This window comes from Rhineura floridana, chromosome 1 (assembly GCF_030035675.1).
Source record: "Rhineura floridana isolate rRhiFlo1 chromosome 1, rRhiFlo1.hap2, whole genome shotgun sequence".
NCBI lineage: Eukaryota > Metazoa > Chordata > Lepidosauria > Squamata > Rhineuridae > Rhineura > Rhineura floridana.
In genome coordinates, this window is record NC_084480.1 from 222,286,829 (window position 1) to 222,311,619 (window position 24,791).

General features: G+C 40.3%; 1 protein-coding gene across 5 annotated transcripts in view; it reads right to left on the reverse strand.

The window, feature by feature from the left end:
* ATP9B (ATPase phospholipid transporting 9B (putative)) overlaps positions 1–24,791 on the reverse strand; it is a 298,695-nt gene that overhangs the window by 116,680 nt on the left and 157,224 nt on the right. For all 5 annotated transcript variants that reach the window (XM_061594081.1, XM_061594072.1, XM_061594100.1 and 2 more), the window contains 2 exons: positions 14,194–14,269; positions 10,854–10,930 (listed from right to left, as the gene is read on the reverse strand). In XM_061594081.1, the coding sequence (XP_061450065.1) occupies positions 10,854–10,930; positions 14,194–14,269 (153 nt within the window). The remainder of the gene's footprint in view (positions 1–10,853; positions 10,931–14,193; positions 14,270–24,791) is intronic.

Below are 24,791 nucleotides of genomic sequence, written 5' to 3' on the forward strand. Positions count from 1 at the left end.
AAAACACAAACACTAGGTTATATATTTCTTATAGCCCAATTATCAAAGCTCTGTGTCTGCACATGTCACAAGGAAATAAGAGGACCTGCAGTTGAAGAATTGTTTGACTAAGGCAACCTTATTCGTTTAATTCAGTTAATTTCCCTTTAGGCTAATTAACTGCTATATATGACCTTTAGCTGTGGCAGATTCCAATCTTACCCAACGAACTAAGTTTTAAGAAATATCTATCCAAACAGGATTGATTACTGATTCATGCATTATGAAGAACACAATTCAATGCCATTTTTAAAGCTGGAATAACATCCCATAATAAGCTGATTAGACTACAAATGATATATTATGCATACAGCCTTCACCCTATAATAATGTTGATGTTGCCATATGTATATTAATCTAAAATTAAAAACCAAATATATCATTTTAGACTTACTGAAACCACACAACTTTTTATGTTTATATCATTTGAATTAAAAGCATATTAAATAGATTCACTAGAAAATCTTCTTTGCCTTGCATTTTCCTGATAATGTCTACATCCTTAGGCTACAGAACATTTTTTTATAATTGGTGCAATAAATCACAAGCATTGACTTAAAGTTAAGAAAAATTGTTGCCTGAGTGATTAAAATACAAAAACAAAATAAATCCTTTTCTAAATTATAAAATATCCATACACCTCTTGTTTACACAGGTGTAAATACAGAATTAAGCAATGGCATACATCTAATCCTTGGAAGAGGGTGCAATGCCATCAGCCCTCAAGGAGGCAGTAATAAAGCCCATCTTGAAAAAGCCCTCCTTGGATCCCCAAGAGTTAAATAACTTTCGCCCAGTCTCTAATTTACCATTCTTGGGCAAGGTGATTGAGCGAGTGGTGGCCAAACAGCTACAGACACACTTGGATGAAGCAGATTATCTCAATCCATTCCAATTGGGCTTCAGGACTGGACATGGAACTGAAACAGCCTTGGTCGCCCTGGTGGATGATATGAGGAGGGCGTTGGATAGAGGAGAATATACCTTCCTAGTCCTCCTGGATCTCTCAGCGGCTTTCGATACCGTTGACCACGGTATCCTTCTGGATCGCCTGGAGGGATTAGGAATAGGGGGCACTGTTTTACGGTGGCTCTGTTCCTATCTCTCAGACAGGCACCAACAGGTGGCATTGGGGGATGAGGTTTCAGACCCTTGGCCTCTCAATTGTGGAGTGCCACAGGGTTCTATCCTCTCCCCCATGCTATCCAACATCTATGTAAAGCCGCTGGGGGCCATCATCAGGAGGTTTGGGCTGCAGTGTCACCAATATGCGGATGACACTCAGCTCTATCACTCGTTTAAGTCCTCACCAGAGTTGGCTGTGGATACCATGTCCAAGTGCCTGGACTCCGTAAGTGAATGGATGGGAAGGAATAGGCTGAAACTGAACCCCGACAAGACTGAGGTGTTGCTTGTGGGGGACAAGAGAAGGTTGGGAGATATAGACCTGGTGTTTAATGGGGTAAAATTGCCCCTGAAAGACCAGGTCTGCAGCCTTGGGGTCATTCTTGACTCCCAGCTGTCCATGGAGGCTCAGGTTTCAGCAGTGAGCCAGGCAGCTTGGTATCAACTTCATCTGATACGGAGGCTGCAACCCTACCTTCCTGCCCATCTGCTCCCACGGGTGATACATGCTCTGGTCTCCTCCCGCTTAAGACTACTGTAATGCGCTCTATGTGGGGTTACCCTTGAAAACGGTCCGGAAATTACAGCTGATACAGAATGCGGCAGCATGTTTGATTAAGAACAGCTGTTGCCGTGATCATATCTCTCCGGTGTTAGTAAATCTACACTGGCTACCAGTTGTCTACCGGGCCCAATTCAAGGTGTTGGTATTGACCTTTAAAGCCCTATACGGTTTCGGCCCAGTTTATCTAAAGGAGCGCCTCCAGCATCACCAATTATGCCACCCGACAAGATCAGCCACACAAGACCTTCTCTAGGTCCCACCAGTTAAAACAGCTAGGCTGGTGCGGACCAGAGAGAGGGTATTTTCGATTGTGGCCCCCGCCCTTTGGAATTCCCTTCCTTTCGATCTTCGTCATGCCCCCTCCCTGATAGGTTTCCGCCGGGCCTTGAAGACCTGACTGTTCAGGCAGGCCTATGGGATTTCTGGGATGGGTTAGTTTTTAATGCTGTTTAGTTTAATTATTGAATGTGGTTTTCTGGTTTTATATTGTATTTTATTGTATCAGTGTACGTCGCCTAGAGTGACCATTAGTTCGGCCAGATGGCGACTCATAAATAAAATTTTATTTATTATTATTATTAATTATTATTATTATTACTATCTCACTCTTCCTCCCAGTAGGAGCCCAGGGCGGCAAATAAAAGTACTAAAACACTCTAAAACATCATAAAAACAGACTTTAAAGTATATTAAAACAAAACATCCTTAAAAACATATTAATACAAAACATCTTTAAAAATATTTTTCTAAAAAAAGCTTAAAAATATCAATTTTTTTTAAAAAAAGCTTTAAAACATATTAAAAAGCAATTCCAACACAGATGTAGACTGGCATAAGGTCTCTACTTAAGAGGCTTGTTGAAAGAGGAAAGTCTTCGGTAGGCACTGAAAAGATAAGAGATGGCACCTGTCTAATATTTAAGGGGAGGGAATTCCAAAGGGGATGCCACGATTAAAATTCAGCTCATCGGAAATGTAAGTGGATAAGAGAAAAATCAACTCGTTTGAAATGTGATGTTGGAAGAGAGCTTTGTGGATACCATTGTCCATGAAAAAGGCAAATAATGGAGTGTTAGAAAAAATTAAACCAGAACTGTCACTAGAAGCTAAAATGATGAAACTGAGGTTATCATACTTTGGACACATAATGAGAAGACATGACTCACTAGAAAAGACAATAATGCTGGGAAAAGCAGAAGGGAGTAGAAAAAGAGGAAGGCCAAACCAGAGACGGACTGATTCCATAAAGGAAGCCACAGACTTGAACTTGCAAGATCTGAACAGGGCGGATTATAACAGATTCATAGGGTCATAGGGTCTTTCATAGGGTTGCCGTAAGTTGAAATCAACTTGAAGGCACATAACAACAACAAAGGTGCCACTACACTAAAGGTCCACTTCCTACGTTGTGTGGAATGCACCTCCTGATAAGATGGTATCTGCAGATTGCAGTGATCAACTGGGTATATAAGGGGTAAGGCAGTCTTTCAGGTATCCTGGTCCCTGTATCCTGGTCTTTCAGGTATCCTGTATAGGGCTTGAACCTTGAATTTAGCCCAGTAGCTATTAGGTAGCCAGTGCAATTCTTTTGGCAGCGGGGTGACATGTTGGCGATGTCCTGCCCCACTAGGCAGTCTTGCCACCACATTTTGCAGTAGGTGCAGCATCTGGACCAACCTCAAGGGTAGCCCCACACAGAGTGCATTACAGTACTCCAGCCTGGAGATTACCAGTGCATAGACAACAGTGGTCAGGCTCTTACCAGTCGAAGCTAGTAAAAGGTACTCCTAGCCACTGAGGTCACCTGGGCCTCTAGCGACAAAGATGGATCCAGAAGCACCCCCAGACTATGGACCTCCTGTTTCAGAGGGAGTACGACCCCATACAAAGCAGGCAACTAACTAATTATCCAAACGTGGGAACCACCAACCCTGCCCTGGGGTCCTGCTGCGAGGAAGGGCGGGACAGAAATCAAATAATAAATAAATAAAAATAAATAAACTCACAGTGTCTCCATCTTGCTAGGATTCAGAGTAAGTTTACTGGCTCTCATCCAGCTCACCACCGACTCCAGGCAGTGGTCCAGGGCTTGCACAGCTTCTCCCGACTCAGATGTCACAGAGACACAGAGCTGGGTATTGTCAGCGTACTGCTAACACCTTGCCCCCAAATCTCCTGATGGCCTCTCCCAAGGGCTTCATATAGATGGTAAATAGCATCAAGGACAAGATGGTACCCTCTGGCACTCCACAGCACAACTGCCAGGGGGCTGAAAGACAATCATCCAATGCTATTCTCTGATACACATATCACCATATCGACCCAGAGGGATAAGATGGTCAATGGTATCAAAAGCCACTGAGAGATCAAGTAAGAACAGGGTTCCATTCCCCTGTCCTTCTCCCGATAAAGGTCATCCATCAGGGCGACCAAGGCTGATTTAGTCCCATAACCAGGCCTGAATCCAGACTGGGATGGGTCAAGATAATCTGTTTCATCCAAGAGTACTTGCAATTGCTGCACCACAACCCTCTCAATCACCTTCCCTAAAAAGGGGGTATTTGCGACCAGGTGGTAGTTGTCAGAAACTAATGGGTTCAGGGTGGGCTTTTTCAGGAGTAGTCGGATCACTGCCTCTTTCAGGGCAGCTGGAACCACTCCCTCCCACAACGATGTGTTGACCACATCCTGGATCTACTCGGTCAAACTTTAATTAGCTTTAATAAGCTAGGAAGGGCAAGGGTCAAGAGGACACGTTGCTGGCTGCATCATTGGACGCACCTTGTCACATCATCAGGCCCCATCAACCGAAACCAATCCCCCAAAGTTACAGCAGACGTTGCACTGGACACCTCACTGGGCGCTACAGTAGATGTTGATGGGGCATCAAGATTGCTACGGAGGCGGGCAAATTTACCCTCTATGGGCATGCACCAGATTAGAGCACATGATATAAACTCAAGGGACTAGATGAAAATAAAAAATAGGGTCCTGAATTGAACAATGGGTTGTATCAAACTATGTTCCACTCAGAATAGACCCACTGGAATTAATGAACTTAATGGGCCTACTCTGAATAGGGCTTGCATTGGATATAACCCAATGTTCTTCAAGTGTGTTGTCAGTTTGAGTAGCATACTCTGAAGCAATTCCAGTTTATGTCACAAAATACTGGTTGGCAACTTTCAGATTATTAAGAATGTCAGATTCTAAAGAATTAATGATCCGAAAAGCTTAAACTGATACTTTTTTTGACAGGACATTGCTATTCACTTTCCCCACATTTATTTTCTTGATCAGCACTTCCCAAGCACACTTCAAGGTAAGATACACCATAATGAAAGTAGGAAAAACCACTAATTGTTCAAAATTAGCATTGTATAACAAGAAGCTAAAACAAAAATCTTTAAAAAGTTGATGGCAAACAAATTCCATTGAATATAATTTCATACACTGACCTTTAATGAAGCAAATCTGACACTGATTTTAATTTCATATATTGTTGCCCCCAATGAAGCCAATCTGCTAAATGAAAATCTGTCAATAGTCTCAAATGTGAACCTCTGTGTCTTAAGATAAAACTATTCACTGATAGTAACTATTAAGGGAAGCAGAAGCATTTATTTTCAATGTTGCTCCTGAACAGTTTTGTTAAGTTTCCAAACCTTACTATGGAACTGTGGCAAGCCAATCACAACTTTTGAACCCTATTCTGCATGCACTGCTCTGCGCATGACTATTTCTTAGTATTGCCTGCTCACCATCGGCAGCTCTCCAATAAGCAGAGAGCTTACAGAAGGTCTCTCTCTCTATACACCTAACAACACTTTTACGAGTAACTAGATCAACTCGTTAAAATTCAATATTGCATTTAATATATAATGGTTATTTGACACTAGTTATATTGATCCTTAACAGAGAGATATTATGCACACAGAGCAATTGTCCTTGCTCATCTACTGTTCTCTTTTGACTGTTCTCTTTTGAGGTATGGCTTCAGCATTTTGGAGGTAAGGCAAGACTTCAATAGTACCCTGGACAGCTCCATGTAGGGTTTAGGCTGGACACTTCATAAAATCAGTTTGAGTACAGAGTAGTAGTACAGAGCTTGAATGCTATTTCTGAGGCAGCCATCCTCAGATTGAGCCTTAAACAGAAGTTGTAGTAGTCAGCTCCACCATCCATGAGGAGACTTTTCCATTAAAAGGGCCCTTTGCTTACACAGTTGTGGACTCTGATGGAATGGCAGCAACTATGGTTCCACTAGGGCTTCTGAGCTGAAGTCCTTGGAGTCAGAGGAGGACAATGCAATCTCCTCAGGCCACAGAGGAACTAGCACAATGGACTCCTCTTGCTTCTGGTTTAGCATGTACATCTGGGGCTGGCCCTTAGGCCAATTCCTTTCCCATACATTCCTGGCCTCATTCCCTGAACAGGGGGAGTCCAGCCACAGGGTCAAGGGCGGGGCCACTCCCTATGCTTTTCCTTTGGTGACATCATTTCTCTCATTCAACCAAACTGAAAATAGAAAAGTTGCAATTAAGGATCTCCACCTGGGTGATAGCATTTCCACACTAATAAGGAACTGCAGCATGAAGCAAGAAATGAATTAAATAATTATACTAATTTACACATTGTACATATGCACCTATCCAGTGAATACTTGATGGTACCTTTCTGGTTTTAGCTACGCTAAATAAGAAAACCACACATTTTAAAGAACTGGTTTAAATTTTCTCTCCAAAACTATGATGCATCCCAGCTGTTCTAATTATGATTGTTTTTTCAGCATTTAACATTTTGCCTCTTTACTGCTGCCTGGAATTATAAGTTTATTTATGTTCACATTTCAGCTGAAGAAACACAACTTTTAATTGTTAACAGATGTAATATCAAAGTATGCTGATTATGTAAATGAAGGCGGGGCGTGTGTTGTCATAATCCTAAAGCTGTATCACAACTTGTCTATGTGCTACTAATTTACTTGTTTGTTTATTCCATTTAATCCTTTCTTGATGGCACTCTATAGCAACACTGGAAAATTATTTTTAGAATAGCTGTTAAATTACAAAGCAACAACACTTTTTAACCCATAAGACCCTAGCTTTCTTATATTCTTCACTGTACAAATTTGTTTGATGAAAGCACAATTCTGATAAGGATTTACTGCAGAAATGTTACAAATCTCAAGGAGTCAGCTATTGATAAAATTGCATGATATGCCTTTTGGTTATAGATTATCCTATTGTTTATCCACTTCAATATGTGCAAAGACTTCAAACTGAATTACTTTTGACCTAGAATGTATTGTTTCCTGAAAAGTTTTAATTTCACATCAATGTATCAGCGGGGAAATGACTGCGTGCACTATAGATGTGCTGATTGTGTTTTGTGCTATTTTAAAATGCAGTTACACAGATTCAAATAATAATAGGGCATTCTAATTCACATAATGGCACATATCACCTGTCTCTGTCAATGACACATTTAAAAGCATCTTTTTATTAGAAACACAAATCAATACACTCAAGGGATTGCAATAACTACCTTAGGCAATTTGTATTATCATTTCCTTCTTTATGTTCTGACTCTTAAGTAACTTATTATTATGAATGGCATGAAAATGGCAACCTGTCACAATTGATTTTTTAAGACCAAGGAGTTTTTCCTTTTTCTTTTTGATATAACTATCTTCCTACTAAATAAAGGTCCAATTTATAAAAGGCAATCTCAAGTTTCAGCTCATGATAGCTGAAATGTCTTTTTAATAGTCTTTAGAAAGGTTATTACCTGGGATTAGCAGCTATCTGCATAGTTTTAGTGTACCTTCCCTCTGTCAGAGTGGATTTTTTTTTAAAAAAATCACTTTTTGTAAGTATAATGTTTCCCTTTACTTAATATTAATATAGTTATCATTTAGTAATGTGGATATTATCCCACTCTTGTATTTAAGAACTAGCCTGGTAGCCATTTGTCTCACCTCGCTATGCAGATGAGTGAGTGGGCTTTACCTGGTAATTATCTGCCACCTCTGCAGTCAGGGAGACCTGAAAAGAAGATCTTAATAGACAGGCAAGTTGATGCAGGATGAGACAGTTTTTCAGGTACCCTGGCCCCAAGACATTTAGGGCTTTAATACAGGGATGGTTAACATTTTGGGGCCTGAGAGGAGCATTCAGACTTGGTCAACCCTCTGAGGGCCATATGTCAGCAATGAGTGTGGCTATCCCACACTCTCGCACATGCATACACACACAAGGCACATAAACACAGCTCCCCCTTTCAGCAGATAAGCAGAATGAGTTTACTGATCTGATGATCAAGGAAGGGACAATTTGCATCCCCATCATAGTACTGACTAACACAACTTTTGTAAGCTTCTTTACATAATATTTTGTGTTTTAGCTAATATTATTTGAGCTCCAACTAACACTGAAGTAGTTTTGTGTGAAGTGGATTGAGCTTCTCTAAAACAAATAATCAAGAAGTATGCCATAGGTAGTTTACATTATTATTTATTAAATTTTTATCCTGCCTTTCCTAAAAAAAGCAGCTCATGCTTTCTTTTTACTTTGTTTTAAAAGATGCAACCAACCTAATAGCTGTGCAATCTCAAAAATGTATCTCTAACTTGGATTAACTGTATTCTCTAAAAGTATGAAGATTAATAATAATAAAAAATCCATCTGCAGTAAAGAACTAATGTTACGTGGGCACGTATCAAATGTATGGTAATGTTTATTGGAAACCATGGGACAAAAGGTCTTCTGGCAAATGATCTGTGACCAACATAATATGTGACAATTCATTGATAGACACCCACAAATAAATGCCTCCAAAGCAAGATCCTGTACATGTGATACTTTACTACGCATTCACAAGTTTCAAGACAGCATCAAGTTCAGGTGGAAAGTTGAAATGCTCACAGGGATTTATGCTTGGCTGTGGCAACATCCTAATGATTTGTTTATTTTCAACCCAACATTTATCTTTATTTGCAGGGAAGACAAATGTCACAGAAGTCCCCTTCTTTAAGAATAATTATTAAATTATCAGAGAAGGAATTATGACACTCCTAAAAAAAGTCTGAAATGACACACACGACATTTATGCTATCTAAGTTGTACGATCTAATGATATGTTGGTCACAGGTACTATTGCATGTGAAATTTCAGGTAACTGCATTACAAAAATCACATATTCTTAAACCTAATAATTTAGGCTGCAATCCAATACATGCTTACCTGGAAGTAAGTCCCATTGAACCCAATGGAGCTTACTTCTGAGTAGACATGTATTAGATTGCAGTCTTAAAGAAGAAAATAAAGATTTTTCTTTTTATTTGTCGAGGTGAGGGAAGTATGTGTTGTTCTAAAAAGCATAACACACTCAGCCAACATAAGTTATATTGTCCTAAACTCATCTGATTTTGTTTCTATCATAAAATGTCTTCTCAGTTTACCAAATGAGAAAACAAAACTATTGTTACAATAAAGGGTAATTAACCTATTGTTTATTTTCTTGGATTAGGTCTCCAATTGAAGATTAGAAAAAAAGAAGAGATAAATTATTATTCATTTTGCATGCCATGCTTCTGGTTGTTTTACTCACATGTAAAATGCGGTTTTAAAAAACTATTGTCAGATAATGAAACTTTGGGAAATTATCTTTAAAATTATATTAGAACATGTTACCTATATAAGAAAATGAAAATGTCTGTTGACATTTCCATGGAATTATCCTACTTTACTTTTTTTCTTTTTCTCACAGCCAAGTTTGGCAGAATCTTAGGGGCCAGAAAAATTAATGGTAAAATTAAAGAACTGAGAGATTCAGGAAGAAGCAATAGTTTGCAGCTTCTTAGGTTTACCAGGGAGACCAAGCCAGTTTCAGTGCTAAACCCAAGTCTTATGTCAGACTGAAATAGGACAAGATTCTAGGCCTGTGTTTAGCACTAATAATTATCATCCAAAAGGGTCTGGAACTGACCAACTACCACTATCTAGAGCGCCCTGACTAAAAAAACTATGTAATCTTTGATGAGTTGAGTTCACAGAAAGAAGTCCTATCAAGTAAAAAAAGGGGATACTGAAGCATCAGCAGTTTGAGAAAGTTCTCTCTACAAGCAAGTGTATGACGGAATGAAAGTATTTTTTTTCACAGATGCTTTTACTGCTCCCCCACAACAATTTTTGAATTAAAAAAAACCACACCAAACGTACAAAAAATTAAGCACAGCACCATAACCAACCAGCATCTTATAAACTTTGCAATGCTTCTTCCCCACTGCTTGTGCCTTGTACCTCTCTGTACCATTTCTGGGCCCAACAGACCCAACTTTGGTTCCTAAATATTCCCTATTACTATAACTTTTTTTCCTTTATTGCTTGAAGTAAAGTGAACTCTAATCTCACTTCTTCCTTTCAGTAATCCTGCTTGGTCCACATCTCAAATAAGAAATCCTAAAACGTCTTTATTTTGCACTAATAAATAATTGACTAGGGTGTCCTATGCTCCCTTAAGAGGTGCAGTCCAGCTCGAGTAGCTTTCCAGCTGCAGTAAAGGTCAGAATTGAATACTCTTGGGATGAAATCCAGTGTTAGTCACACTCAGAGCAGACCCACTGAAATTAATGGACAAGCCAATTAATTTCAATGGGTCTACACTGAGTATGACTTAGCTGGAGATCACCCTTTATCTAAATCTTCAGCACATTAATGATATTACACATTCCTCAGGTCGTAAGTCGACGAGGTTTATGCACTGCCCAATTTTTTAAAACCAAATTATAACCAAAATAATTTTAAAAATTGACCAATAAATATCAATACCTCTCAGTTTAAAAATGATGAATTGGGAGAGGCATGTTCCATTGCCGGAAAAGCTGATCCTAATACTATGTATGAATTACAAGCAGAGATGGAAAATTATCTTCAACAGAAATAAAAACAATAAGCAAAGTTTGAGGCTGGTAATCAGTTCTACTCCATTTGAATTAGTGGAGAATGATAATATATGAATATAATCCTTTCTTTAGCATGTAAATTAAATATATTTGAAAGGTAAACTTGTTTAGAATTTTAAAGGTATTTAGTCCAGCATTCTTTTTAATTAAATCAGCCTACCTTATTCTTTGGATTGGATGTGTTCATTACACTTCGAGTCTCTTTTCCAGTGTAAATAACAACACCAATTACTGTTCCTGCAATAAATAAAACAAAGAAAACAAATTGTTTATATGGAAACTTTATCATGTGGGAAATAACTGAAAATCTTAAAAGGTAGAAAAATAGGCATATGATTATTTTTGCAGCTATCATAAAAAATACAAACTTTCCTTTTAGCATCCTTGATGTAAAAAGGTTGTTATAATCAAATACTGTGAGTTTCTTCACATGTTATATCTGGGTATGTAAACTCTCTCCCCACCCCTGGTTTGTCATTTGAGAAACCTGGTATATCTGACATAACCAGCTGTTTGAGGGAAGTGAGGAAAAATATGGAAACATTTCAGGTAAGAATTCTGGAAGCTCTGCTCATAGGAAAAATAGAAATTTATACATTCCTACAGCTTTCCCAAGATCAGTTCAAAATCACATTACGCATATTCTCAAAAGAGGTTAATTAGTCCTCTGAAATCTACTAGAGTAAGTAGTCTTCATGGTGAACCCATTTGTTCTGGACTATATAACCCACATAACTCTCTGAGAGTAAAGGGAGCAAGATCATGCCCTTCAACCTTATCTGAATAGAACCTTCTTCATATACTTTTTAGAAAACTTCCAATTTTTCATTTATCTTTTTAATAAAAAGAGAAAATACCCAGAATTCAGTTGCATTCAAGGTCATGAAATAAAAAAAAAGCTTGGTAGGAGGACATGGAGGCTGTTGCTGCCTTTCAAGTTGCTTCTCTCCTGGCATGACCAGATGAAGGCATGGGTTGGCTGGAAGTGATGCAATTCAATATCAGCAATGCTGGATGACTACTCAAATGCTCCCAGCATTTGTATAAAAGGCAGGATGTGGCAGCAGCAAAGTGAGGTCCCAGAGAAAAAGAACAAGAGAGATACTGAAGAATGTATAGTCTACTGGCAGGCTAAAGAGCAAGAAAAGTGAACCAGAGAAACTATGAGATAAAGAGTCTGATTACAAGGAGAGCTTAAGGGACAGAGAATAAGGAAACCGGCCTGGGTTAGGAAGACCAGTGGTGAACCAGGACAGAGAAGAAGTGCAAGAGAAAGCCTTGGGTGCTGTACGTAGGAAATGATACACTACAGAAAACAGGATAGCTTATGGGTCCTCTGATGAGGAGGATACCTAAGCCCAAGCAGTGAAGGTCCCATCAGATTGTCTCTGACGAGAAGAGACAAGCTGGGACTCAGCACAAGGATTTCCACTTGCTCAATGTGACTTCCACCTTTTTCTCCTCCAGCATGCCCCCTAAATCTGTTCTAGTGATTCCCTCCAATCCTCCGGAGCAGATTTGAAGAGGGCGCAGAGTATGCACAGAGGAAAGAGGGGCAGGAGGGTTCCATTGTGCAAGCAGAAATCCTTGCGCTGATGGGACACATTAACTGAATACAACCCATTGTGTATAAAATATTTGTGCATTTATAAAACATGAAACGTGGGTTGCTATATAAGGCAGCATATGATGATACATAGTTTATCTTGCTTGCTGCTATCAACAATGGGCAAGTAAAGGGTCCATATAGATCACAGAGATATGTTTAGGGAATGAAGTGGGGGAATGCCTCAGTCCTTCAGTTCTGTTTGCTGTCCCAACAATTTTAGAGGAAAAAGACCACAAGATCAATCGTTCTGATGGTCAGTGATCATAATAATGCAAGTGTGTAAAGGATTCAATGCACAATAGATACGATTCAGTCACTCTAGATTACCTTTGTCCATTAGAATATTAACGTATTCAGAACATTTTTGGGTTTGTTAAAAGGAAAATTTTGGTCTCAAAATAAAGGCTAAACTGAATCTTAACACAAGCATTATTTATTGAGCAATTTGTACAACTGGACATAAATCTGAATATTTTTGCTGGAAAATAGATAATCAAGGTACTAAGCTGCTCTTGACCAACTGAGCAACATGAGCCCACGTTGAACAACTCCACAAGAGAAGAAACTCCGGCAAAAAGTTGTTTCTTGCTAGTTTCCTTTCAACTGCCCTCTTGCCTTTCCTCCAGCCTGCAGGGCTATACTTAATCGCTTCATGTGTCATACTTGAAGATTCTAGATGAGGTTGGTGGGGCAACGTTTTATCTCCACTACAGGTGGTTTCTCACCCGAGGCTGAACAGAGAATATGTGATAGTTTAAACCCAAACAATAGTTTCAAAGATGCTAAAAGCAACATTTAGGATCCTGATCAACAGGAAATATTTTTAAATTAATATTTATTACTAATAATCCTCAGTATAGTCTAGAATGCAAATAATGATTTTCTACTCCAATATCCAATCTCATTTTTTGTTACAACATCAAAAAAACCCCAAGCAACTGTTTACAGAAATAAATAATGATCCAACCTCATATTTGTATGGTATCTGTTCCAATAATTTACAGAGTCCAATAATGCTGTTGGATTACCCTTTCCCAGCATTGTCCAAATCACGCTTCTGAGTTTATCCATACCAGCAATGTCCTAAATTGAGGGGCCTGGCTTGTACTTTCCATTTCCTAACCCAGACTATTTTTACAGCAATCATGAAGTTAGAAATCAACAATTTTAAATTGCTACTAATAGTGAACTTCAGGTGATTAAATATTGCCAGCATTGGAGTGGGTCTAGCTACAATACAAATCATTTCTGATATACAATAAAATATTTTCTTGCAATCATCTTTAGCAAATACACAATTCCACCACATACATGTTAAGTTACCATTAGCTGATTTACATTTCCAGCATCTGAAGTGATTTACAGAGTATATCTTATTTTGCCTGGCTGGTGTTAAATACTATCTAAGTAATAAATTTGTACTGTGGTTCTTGAATCTAAGACTTAAAGAGATTGGTTCAATATCAGACCAAAGTTTACACCACAATTGCTGGGAAATGTTTAGTCCTAGTTGTCAGTCCCATCTTTCTTTACTTTTAATACTGATAGGTTTCATATCCAATAGCAATGTATAAATCTCTGAGAGTAACCCTTAGTTTTTTGAGCTATTATGCTTTTAGTATCTTGCCTCAGCTCTAGTCTTGGGCATAAAGGGGTGAACAAAAAATGTCTCACTTGAAAGTGTTGAAACCAGGGTGGATACCACCCCCTGTTATATCTGAAATCTCCAGTCGAGATATAATTTTGAATCAGTTGACCAAGATCAAAATGAAATATTGATGAAAAAAAGTAATAGGAATGCAAAACAGGAAAGGTGAGGGGGAAAGAATAACATTTCAAAAGTTAAAGCTATTTACCATCTTCACTCATTATTAAAGCATGCATTGTTTACCTGAGGCAACAACAGTGCTCGCCCATAATGTATTTTCTATGCTTAGGCTTTCATGAACAGTTGGGTCACTGTCTTCCTGTTAAAAATAGAATCGGCTTGTAAAACTATTTTTCAAAAATATAGGTTTAAAATGTTACATGTATATAAAAAAGTAAAAATATTACACACAAACAATGGACACAAAAAGGTATATAAAGTTTTTTATATTGTAAAAAATATCAGCTAAAATAATGAGAACAATATAATAAAGATTTTTTCAAGAAATACATCATGATTTAGAATATTGTATACTGCATCCAGAGTCCTTTAAACCCACTGATGTGAATGAAGTGAACTTTATTGGGATATGCATAGCCATTCAAACCACCAGATCCACTGGTTGGGAGGGGTCTGAATGAGTCACTACTAATCTGTCTCAGTAAAGAGGGGGCCATGATGGTAGAAAACCCACATGCTAGTGGAAACACATTAGCCTGCTCATGGAAAACCTGATGGGCAAAATATACGTTCACCAGCAATTAACCTAGAAGAAAGCTCCAAAAGGGGCATGCTGTGGGTGAGGAATGGGCATTGTAAGGGGCAGACACTTCTAGCATATCTAACCCCCATCAGATGCTTGTCAAGCTTTTGCAACCACATGGAATCTACACAACCAAAAGTGCTGATGGAAGGAAAACAAACCTGATAGGACACAATGGAAGGTTCCCAAACTGAATTTTCCAGGCAGTCCCCCTTCCCAGCCACCCCTCTGCTGGCACAGGCAGTGGCGTACCAAGGGCAGAGAGGTGGGTGCGGTCCATCCCGGGTGCAGGCAATAAAGGGGTGCATTGTCTGTTTTAAACAATTGCTGCGGTCACTGTTCCCATCAAAAAAAAATATTATTTTTAAAAATCTTAACTTTCATACAAAGGAAGTCCTGAGTTACAACAGAAACCGCTGGTTTTAGTGCTGTTTTGGGGTGGTGAAGACATGCTGCTGTTCAATCATGGTCACATTAAAATCCAAGCTTTCTCCTCTGTTGTCTATGGACACATTCCACTTCCAACCGGGTGGCCACAGTAAACCCACAAGTTAATCTTCTGTGTGGGTCTACATCAAGTATAGATTTTTTAAAAAAACTTCCGTTCTCCTTCCATCCTTTCTTTCCCCCCCTCTGCCTTTTTGTGAGACACCTCACAAAAGACACCTGGCCAATGAACGGCCTTCTCTACTGGTGTGCGTGAGCCATGGGATAAAGCGACGTTTTCAAATATGGGAGAAGGGACTTAGTCTTGTGCGTCTGTGGTTTTTGTTGGTAGTTGCAGCCTCCAGCTTGATGAACAGCTCTATGGATTCCCTGGTAAGAAAAAGAGGGGAGAGGGGGCTTCCCAGTGCCTCCTCAATAATTTTGTAAGATGATGCGGGGGGGGGGAGGAGAAATTTTTTTTTAGCCCTAGTCCATAGTTATATCTTCTCCTTACTATGAGGCAAGCCGTATTGGCTTCCATGGGATTTGTATCAAAGTCAAAACATGATTACGATTGGGCCTGCTAAGCTCTAAAGAGAGGGTTTTTTTTCCTGCCTGAGGGTTGCATTCCTATCTGGGCAACCTGGAGGGGAGGGGTACATGCCAGTGGTTGGTGGGGCCAGGAGCAAAAGTGGACAGACAATATTTTACCTTTGTATAGTAGGCTACTTCTTATAGGCTCCTAGACATTGCTCTCTATCCTCCATCCAGGAGAGTAAGAGGCATGATCAGAGTTTGTTCTGCACTGACAAATGCAAAGGGGGTGGTTTAGCAAGAGTCCCATGAGCCAGATAGAGAGGTCTGAGGGCTGCATTTAACTCCCCGGCCTGAGGTTCTCCATCTCTGCTCTAAGGTGACTCTTCGCTGCCACCTCCAGTGTGTTTCAGGGGAAGAGAGAAAACAAAAATCAAATATCACTGATATTCTATTCTTTTCTTACAGCAGGGATCACAGTCTGACTGAAGACACTCCCCCTGCCTTTGCTAAAGGTTTTTCTGTTAATTTACCTCTGCATTCTCTTAAATTGGCTACTTTAGTTGAAACAATGAAAGTTAATTTGCTATAATCATCTGCCCTGAACTAGTTTCTGAAGCAAATATATTACTAAATTAATCTCTAACAGTTTCTTATTTTTTAATCTTAAAATGACTAATAGAATATCTTAATTTTCAGTACAGATCAGGTAGTTCATGTTTCAAGTAAAATATCTCCAGCTCAAAACATGTTCTGTTGCATTTACTATAACAGGTTAGCTTTAGGAGATTGAAACTGGTACACTCTTTTTAAATAGACATCTCCCTAAAAGACAAAGCAGGAACAGTGGTGGTGTGTAGCTAAAAGTAATCACACACAAACACACAATATAGAGACAGGTAGCAGAAAATAGGGAGCATGCCTGATAAATGGAGACTATTGATGTATATGTGATGGACATTTTGCTAATAACTCTATAACAAAAATTTGTGGTGTGTGTAGAAGTTGAGCAGTTCTCTGGTATTTGGTGTTAGTTATTGTGCATTTACATGCATATGCACTAGATTCAAGTTGTATCTCTTCCTGTGCCATCTTGCCGCACCTCACAGTTCAACTTCCAGATGCTGGGAAGGGGTTGGAAACTGAAGACTTTGGGTATGTGTTCACACAGTAACATTTTTTTAAGGCAAACTAAGGAGAGTGATTATAACAGACAGGAATTAGAAATGTCTGTGGTAAATAGGAATAGCCTAAATGTTTGCAGTTAGCTTGTTTACAGTTAGGTCTGCCTGCTACTTGCCTTCCATATTGCAGATAGTATTCACTACTAGGCAAAAAAACCTTGCAGTCTAAGAATGTTCTTGTAGCCCACAGATATTTCTATCCAACTTTAAAAAGCAGGAGACCTGACCTCATCTCTGAGATATTGGACTGCCCTACAAATTGGTCAAAATGCAAACACCATTTGGGTTGGTCTTTCACAGTCCAATCCACTTCCTGTGTAGCTTGGAAGAAATTGGTAACATGTGCCTCTGGGCATATGGTGAGTGGTGGCAACACCTACCATCTCCAAAGATGGAGTATTATATTTTTGTATGTTTGTTGGTGTTCTTACTTTGCTTCTTTCCCGTGTTACTAATGTTTCTACAGAGAATCAAATATAGAAAATTTTATTTCCCTCATTATTCATCCAGAAATCCGTGTCAAATTTATTTTTTTTAATTTCAAAGCCTTTTTATTGGTCAATGTCATATGATGGTGAAGACAGCCTTTTGTGTTTCAAACTGGAGGTTATGTTCTATTTCTATTTTGGGTGCATTAACAGTTGAATCTGAAACTGCAGTTTGATCAGACTGATTACAATATGTTGCTACTCCAGCAATGACTCTAGCAGTTGGAAAAAAGAGGATGCATGTTTTCAGCCTGCTATGTTTAAACCACTTCATTTAAGGCAAGGTGGGCACTGTCAATTAAAAACATAGAGCACACCTAGCATTTTGCTAGAATACATTTCACCTCCCACTGTTTTATCTTGTGCAAACTGAGACACTCCTGATGTCCACTAGAGACTATTCTACAGAATAGTCAGTGCCATTATTCCACAATTATTTTTGGAGTTTTTTTAGTGTAAGTTTTGCAAAGTGTTGCTGTACATATATTCACAGAAATAGAAACAAAAGAAAATGATTTCCTATAGGAAATTTCACTAAAATTGCAAAGTAAATCAGACATATTTAAAGTGACCATCTGAACTATATCAACTGTCCTAATAATGTTGCTTCCTCCCTGCTAAAACAAGATCAGCACAGCACATGTCTTCTTTCTATTATTTGGGCTGATTGCAGGTGTTGCCACCACTCACCATATGCTCAGAGGCACATGTTACCAAATTCTTCTAAGCTACACAGCAAGTGGATTGGACTGTGAAAGACCAACCCAAATGGTGTTTGCATTTTGACAAATTTGTAGGGCCGTACAATGTCTCAGAGAGGAGTTCAGGTCTCCTGCTCCCCTGGTGCATTCACTATAGCTCCCCAATTTCCCTGCTTTTTAAAGTTGGATAGAAATATCTGTGGGCTATAGATACATTCTTAAACCGTAAGGTTTTTTTGCCTATTTGTGAATTTCTCTGCTTTTTAAACTGGGAAAAAGAAATGGGATCCTGTGCAAGTATGGTGAGAATGGATTTATTATTTACATGCTTATTAAGATCAGTGGGATTTACTCCCCTGCAATCATGCTTAGGATAGGTTAAACTGACCACAGGGGATGGGGAGGGGAGAAGAAGGGAGGGGAGGAAACGCAGAGGGGAGGAGGGGGATGGGAGCAGGCAGGAGGGGGAGGGGAGGAGAAGAACGGGTTGATCATTTGAATGTTTATTGTGTTCAGTGGGATTTACTCCCATGCAATCATGCTTAGGATAAGTAAAAGTGACAGAGGGGGAGGGAGGGCTGGAGTGGGCAGGGGAGGAGGAAGGAGGGGAGGAGAAAGGGAGAGGAGAGGGGAAGGAGGGGAAAGGCAGGTGTGATCATTTGCATGCTTATTGAGTTCAATGGGATTTATTCCTATGCAATCATGGTTAGGATAGGTAAGACTGACCATGGGGGAGGGGGAAGACGAGGGGAGGGGGAAGGAGAAGATTGGACCGGGCACAGGAAGGGGGAGGGGAGGGGAGGTTGATCATTTGCATGCTTATAGACAGGGCCGGCTCCAGGCATGCAGGAGCCCTTGGGCATCAGCTTGCCCTGTGCCCCGATGTGTGCGCGCGTTGGCGTTCACATGCATGACCCCCACCCCACCTACCTGTCTCCTCTCTTTTACTATTGCCATTAACCAAGATGGCAGCCGCGGTTTCCCTAAGGGGATGAAGCCTCCGCCGCCATCTTTGTTGATGGCACGCGTGCGTGCTATGCACGCACATCTCTGCCATCAACTAAGATGGCGGCAGGGGCTTCAGTACTTTAGGGAAACCGCGGCCGCCATCTTCATTAAGGCCAATACTAAAAGGCAGGAGACAGGTAAGTAGGGGGCGTGGGAGGGCTGCGGATCACAACGGATTGCAGAACGGGAGCTGAGGGGCCCCCTGTTACCTTGTAGCTCCAGGGGCCCTCGGGCCAGTGCCCCACCTGGCCACCCTTTAGAACCGGCCCTGTTTATAGAGTTCAATGGTATTTACTTCTGTGCAATCATGCTTAAGATAGGTAAAACTGACCATGGGGAGGAGGAAGGGGAGAAGGAGGAGGGGGAAGGATGGGATTGGAAGGGAATGGGGATGGGTCAAAGGAAGGGGGAGGGAAGTGGAAGAGGGGAGGATGGATTTGATCATTTGCATACTTTTTGAGTTCAATGGGATTTATTTCTGTGCAATTATGTTTGAAAATGGAAATGGACTGCCTTCAAGTCAATCCTGACTTATGGCAACCCTATGAATAGGGTTTTCATGGTAAACGGTATTCAGAGGTGGTTTTACCATTACCGTCTTCTGAGGCTGAGAGGCAGTGACTGGCCCAAGGACACCCAGTCAGCTTCACGGCTGTGTGGGGATTCGAACCCTGGTCTCCCAAGTTGTAGTCCAACACTGACCTTGGGAAGGGGCAGGGAGGGTAGAAGAGGGAGGGAGATTAGGTGGGTGGGCACTGGGCAGAGGGGAAACCCCTTACCTTTCCAAAAGGAAAGCATTGTGAACAGTATCATTGCTGTTCAGTGTTTTCCCCACCTTTTTATTCTACAGCAGGCAAATGTAGCCTCCCACCCAAATTTAAACCAAAGCTGCACTGGGCCACATCCACACCAAGCCTTTATTTCATTTTGGACAGTCATGGCTTCTCTCAAAGAATCCTGGGAAGTGTAGTTAGTGAAGGGTGCTGAGAGTTGCTAGGAGACGCCCTGTTCCCCTCACAGGCTTTCAATCAGAGTGGCTGACTGTTAAATCACTCTGGCCACAGAAGCTCTGTCAGTGGAATAGGAGTCTCCTCTCAGCACCCTTCACAAACTACACTTCCCAGGATTCTTTGGTGAAGCCATGACTGTCTCAAGTGAAATCAAAGTCTGGTGCGGGCGTGGTCCCCTGATTAGGCAAGCCAAGCAGCTGTGAGTCTGGCTTTTAGAACACTGACAGTTGGTTCTTACTGAGCATGCCTGACACTATCATTGGGTTCAAGCCAAAATTTCCTAAATTAATTAAAAATCAGCGAGGCATTTTTTTAACTTTTAAACTGCAGAAGATGAAGGTCAGAGTATGGGGCAAGGTCAGGAACAGGTACTCTGTGAACATGGCTGATTTTTTAATGAATTTCAACAGATTATGAGAACTCTGACAGAAAAAACTCCAAAAGGGCTCTCGGTTTTTTCCCTCTTTTTAGACTTTGAACTCCTTATTCTCTCTAACTGTTTTGTGTATCACCATGAAAATGTAGAGGGTTGTTAAGCAAGCATTTCTGAGTTCAGGACTATAAGTTTTGTAAGATTTTGTTTTGAAATGAGCTTATGGGAAGCATCAGAATGGCATGGGGGGCTATTTTCAATTTAACATTGCGAATGTGAAAAATCCACGCCCATTATAGTATACAGTCACTCTTGTGGCTGTGTAATAATCATGCTCACTATTGATAGGGCATGCTGTGATCACAGTACAGTCACGTGAATTATCCACATAACTTTCATTGTTTTGATGAGGATTGGGAAAGCAGGTCCATGTTGTGCTTTCTTTCAATTTATCTCCTGGCATTTTCAAATGTTAAAATGGATTTGACATGCAGTATGCACTGTATCAGGGGTAGAGAACCTCTGGTCTGCTAGTTAATCTTGCCCTGACAAGGGGTCCAATTTTGTGGTGTAGTGGTTAGAGTGTCAGACTAGGACCTAGGAGACGAGAGTTCAAATCCCCACTCATCCATGAAGCTTGCAAATGAATTGCAAATGCAATGAATTGCAAATGCAATTCAATATAAACAAGTGTAAAATTATGCATATTGGAGCAAACAATCTGAATTTCACATATACGCTCATGGGGTCTGAACTGGCGGTGACCGACCAGGAGAGAGACCTCGGGGTTGTAGTGGACAGCACGATGAAAATGTCGACCCAGTGTGCGGCAGCTGTGAAAAAGGCAAATTCCATGCTAGCGATAATTAGGAAAGGTATTGAAAATAAAACAGCCGATATCATAATGCCATTGTATAAATCTATGGTGCGGCCGCATTTAGAATACTGTGTACAGTTCTGGTCGCCTCATCTCAAAAAGGATATTATAGAGTTGGAAAAGGTTCAGAAGAGGGCAACCAGAATGATCAAGGGGATGGAGCGACTCCCTTACGAGGAAAGGTTGCAGCATTTGGGGCTTTTTAGTTTAGAGAAAAGGCGGGTCAGAGGAGACATGATAGAAGTGTATAAAATTATGCATGGCATTGAGAAAGTGGATAGAGAAAAGTTCTTCTCCCTCTCTCATAATACTAGAACTCGTGGACATTCAAAGAAGCTGAATGTTGGAAGATTCAGGACAGACAAAAGGAAGTACTTCTTTACTCAGCGCATAGTTAAACTATGGAATTTGCTCCCACAAGATGCAGTAATGGCCACCAGCTTGGACGGCTTTAAAAGAAGATTAGACAAATTCATGGAGGACAGGGCTATCAATGGCTACTAGCCATGATGGCTGTGCTCTGCCACCCTAGTCAGAGGCAGCATGCTTCTGAAAACCAGTTGCTGGAAGCCTCAGGAGGGGAGAGTGTTCTTGCACTCGGGTCCTGCTTGCGGGCTTCCCCCAGGCACCTGGTTGGCCACTGTGAGAACAGGATGCTGGACTAGATGGGCCACTGGCCTGATCCAGCAGGCTCTTCTTATGTTCTTATGTTCTTATGTTAAGCTCACTGGGTGACCTTGGGCCAGGCACAGTCTCTCAGCCTAACCCTCTTACATTTTAGTGGAATTTTTTCGACTACAGAGACATTTGAAAGCCGCTAGAATCGATCCCAAAGAAACGAAGACATGGACAGTATTGCATTTTCTGGAATTTATTGTGAAATGAGATTTTTACGAATCTCTGCTAAACTTATCCTTATGTTTAAGACTTTTCCTAACTATTTGTATATCTGTTGCTTCATGTGAAAGAAACTTTTCAAAATTAAAATAAATAAAAAGTGTGCTTTGATCAACTATGAGCAAAGATAGACTGACAAAGCTGGCTATACTGTCTATTGAACATGAATATGAGAAGAAGATCAATTATGACGAAGTCATTGACAAATTTGCAGAAGTTAAGGCTTGAAAACAGAAACTGTAATGTCATTATTCATTACTGCAACAGACCAATATGTAGGTATAAGGTTTTTTCTCTTTTTTAAAAAAAGGCATTAATGTAATTAAAAAGTATTAATCCATTACTTTTTTCCTTTTTTGTACTGTAATATTTTTTTTATTTTTTTATTTTTACTGGCATGATTATATATACGAAGTTCAATAAAAGAAAATTTTCACTATGCGTTTCTTTTCTGGCCATTATTATTATTTGTTTCATTTCATGATTATTACTGAAAATAATTTTGTCGTATAGGGGGGGTGTTAAAAAATGATCCGCTCCGGGTGTCAAATACGCTAGGTATGCCACTGGGCACAGGAATGGTCTAAATGTGACTGAACCCAACAGGCAGTCACCACACAATACAGACAGGATATATACCACACACACATCAAACCCAACTTAGACGTCAGACTGCACAGCAGAGGGCCTTGCCTCACATTCCCTGGCTGTGTAGACTTTGAACTCATGAGGGAGTTTCTGGTGAAGGGGCACTGTAACGAAAGGGCAGTTTGCACTCAACAGGGAGCACAGAGCTTGAACAGAAGGCCCTTTGGACAAAAACAAGGGAAAGCAAAGGTCGATTCTGCAGGTCATGGGGAGAAAACAGAATTTTGCTAAAAATCTCCTCAGGCTTGATTTCAAAACAGGCACCCTATAGCAGCTTTGTGTACAAGGCTCAGCAGCAAACACCACTATGAAACAGTAAGAGAGCTCCCTGGCATGGCCAGTCTGTGAAAGGGGGACACATATGTATCTGTGGGAAACTACTGAACAACCTCACCCTTTTCATGGAGGGCTGAGGTGAGTAGAAACACCCCTCAGAAACAGTTGCCCCAACAGCCTTCGCTCATCTTCACTCAGGGACAACCAGTGAGTAGTCACGCCACCACAGCTTCTGGACCAACCTCAAGGACAGCCCCACACAGAGCACATTACAGTAATCCAGCCTGAAGGCTACCAGTGAATGGATGGATGCATGAATAACAGAGGTCAGGCTATCCCTGTCCAGAAACAGCCACAGGTGTCTTTCCAGACAAAAGTGGTAAAAGACATTCCTAGCCATTGAGGTCACCTGGGCCTCTAGACACAAAGATGGATCCAGGAGCACCCCCAGACAACAACCTGCTCTTCAGAGGGAGTACGACCCCATTCAAAGCAGGCAATTGATCAATTATCCAACTCGGGAACCACCAAAATGATCTACTCTTGGAACATATTTGATCTATCAAGACTACAAATGTTATAAGATTTATGTGTGTACTGCAATTTAGCTACTGTAGCCAGATGCTGATCCTGTCCTGTCTTCATTTTGGACTATAATCAGGCATGATCAGCCAAGCAGCCTTTCACTTATATTAAACTTGTCAAAATATTTAAATATCTTCTATGTGCCTCTTTTCTTTTTTGCTTTTAAAATTCTTTTCCTACCGCTTCTTATTGCTCCCTTGGAGTGTTAAACAATCTCTAATGTGGTTCGCCATCACATTTATGTCATGATGGTCATATAAAGGACACTAACAAACTGTTTTAGGATGTCTCAGATTTCTGTTTTAACATCAATTTATACTGATTATACACAAGGAGGAATAACTGATTTAAATGCCTCTATTTTATGTGGTCTCAGATTATAAAAAGTAAGGACAGGATAACTGACAAACTCTGAACGGAATACTAAAGTCAGAAAAATATGAGCCTGAATTACAGCAGTAGGATTTCGGTTTCCAAGAACAAAAAGCTCCTCAAGACTCTAACATTCCTTTGTTCCAAGTCAATTATGTACACAACTGAGGCAGACACAATTTGTAACAAAGTATTTGCCAAATAATACTTTCCAACACAGTGAAATGGTGAAAGGGTTGTAAATACTCTTTTCTTGATAATGATGACAATCTAGAAGGGTGAACATGCATGATCACTAAATGCATACATTTTTTCTGTTCAGAAGCTAATCTAAAAACCTCCAATAGTATGTGGGGCTTGTTAAAGGACATTTTTCTCATAATGAATTGTGCTCTAAGGATAGATACTGAATTCTTACGCTGCCCTAAATTGTCATATGACTTTCAAATCTAAGCAGAAACCAGAGTATCACTCATAGGACTAAGCCAAAGGATAGCTTGCCATGACTGCGTAAACGTGCTGGCTTCTGGAGTGGTGCTTGCACACGCTTTACTTCTCTTTAGGCTTTTTAGGTCAGTGTGGGATGCCAGATAAACCAAGATCTGGCTGAGTTTGGAGTCTGAACCCAGGATTGTAGTTAGTCTCTTTCTCCTCAACCACAACTTGTAACCACAGGACAACCCTTTGCTACAGATCGTG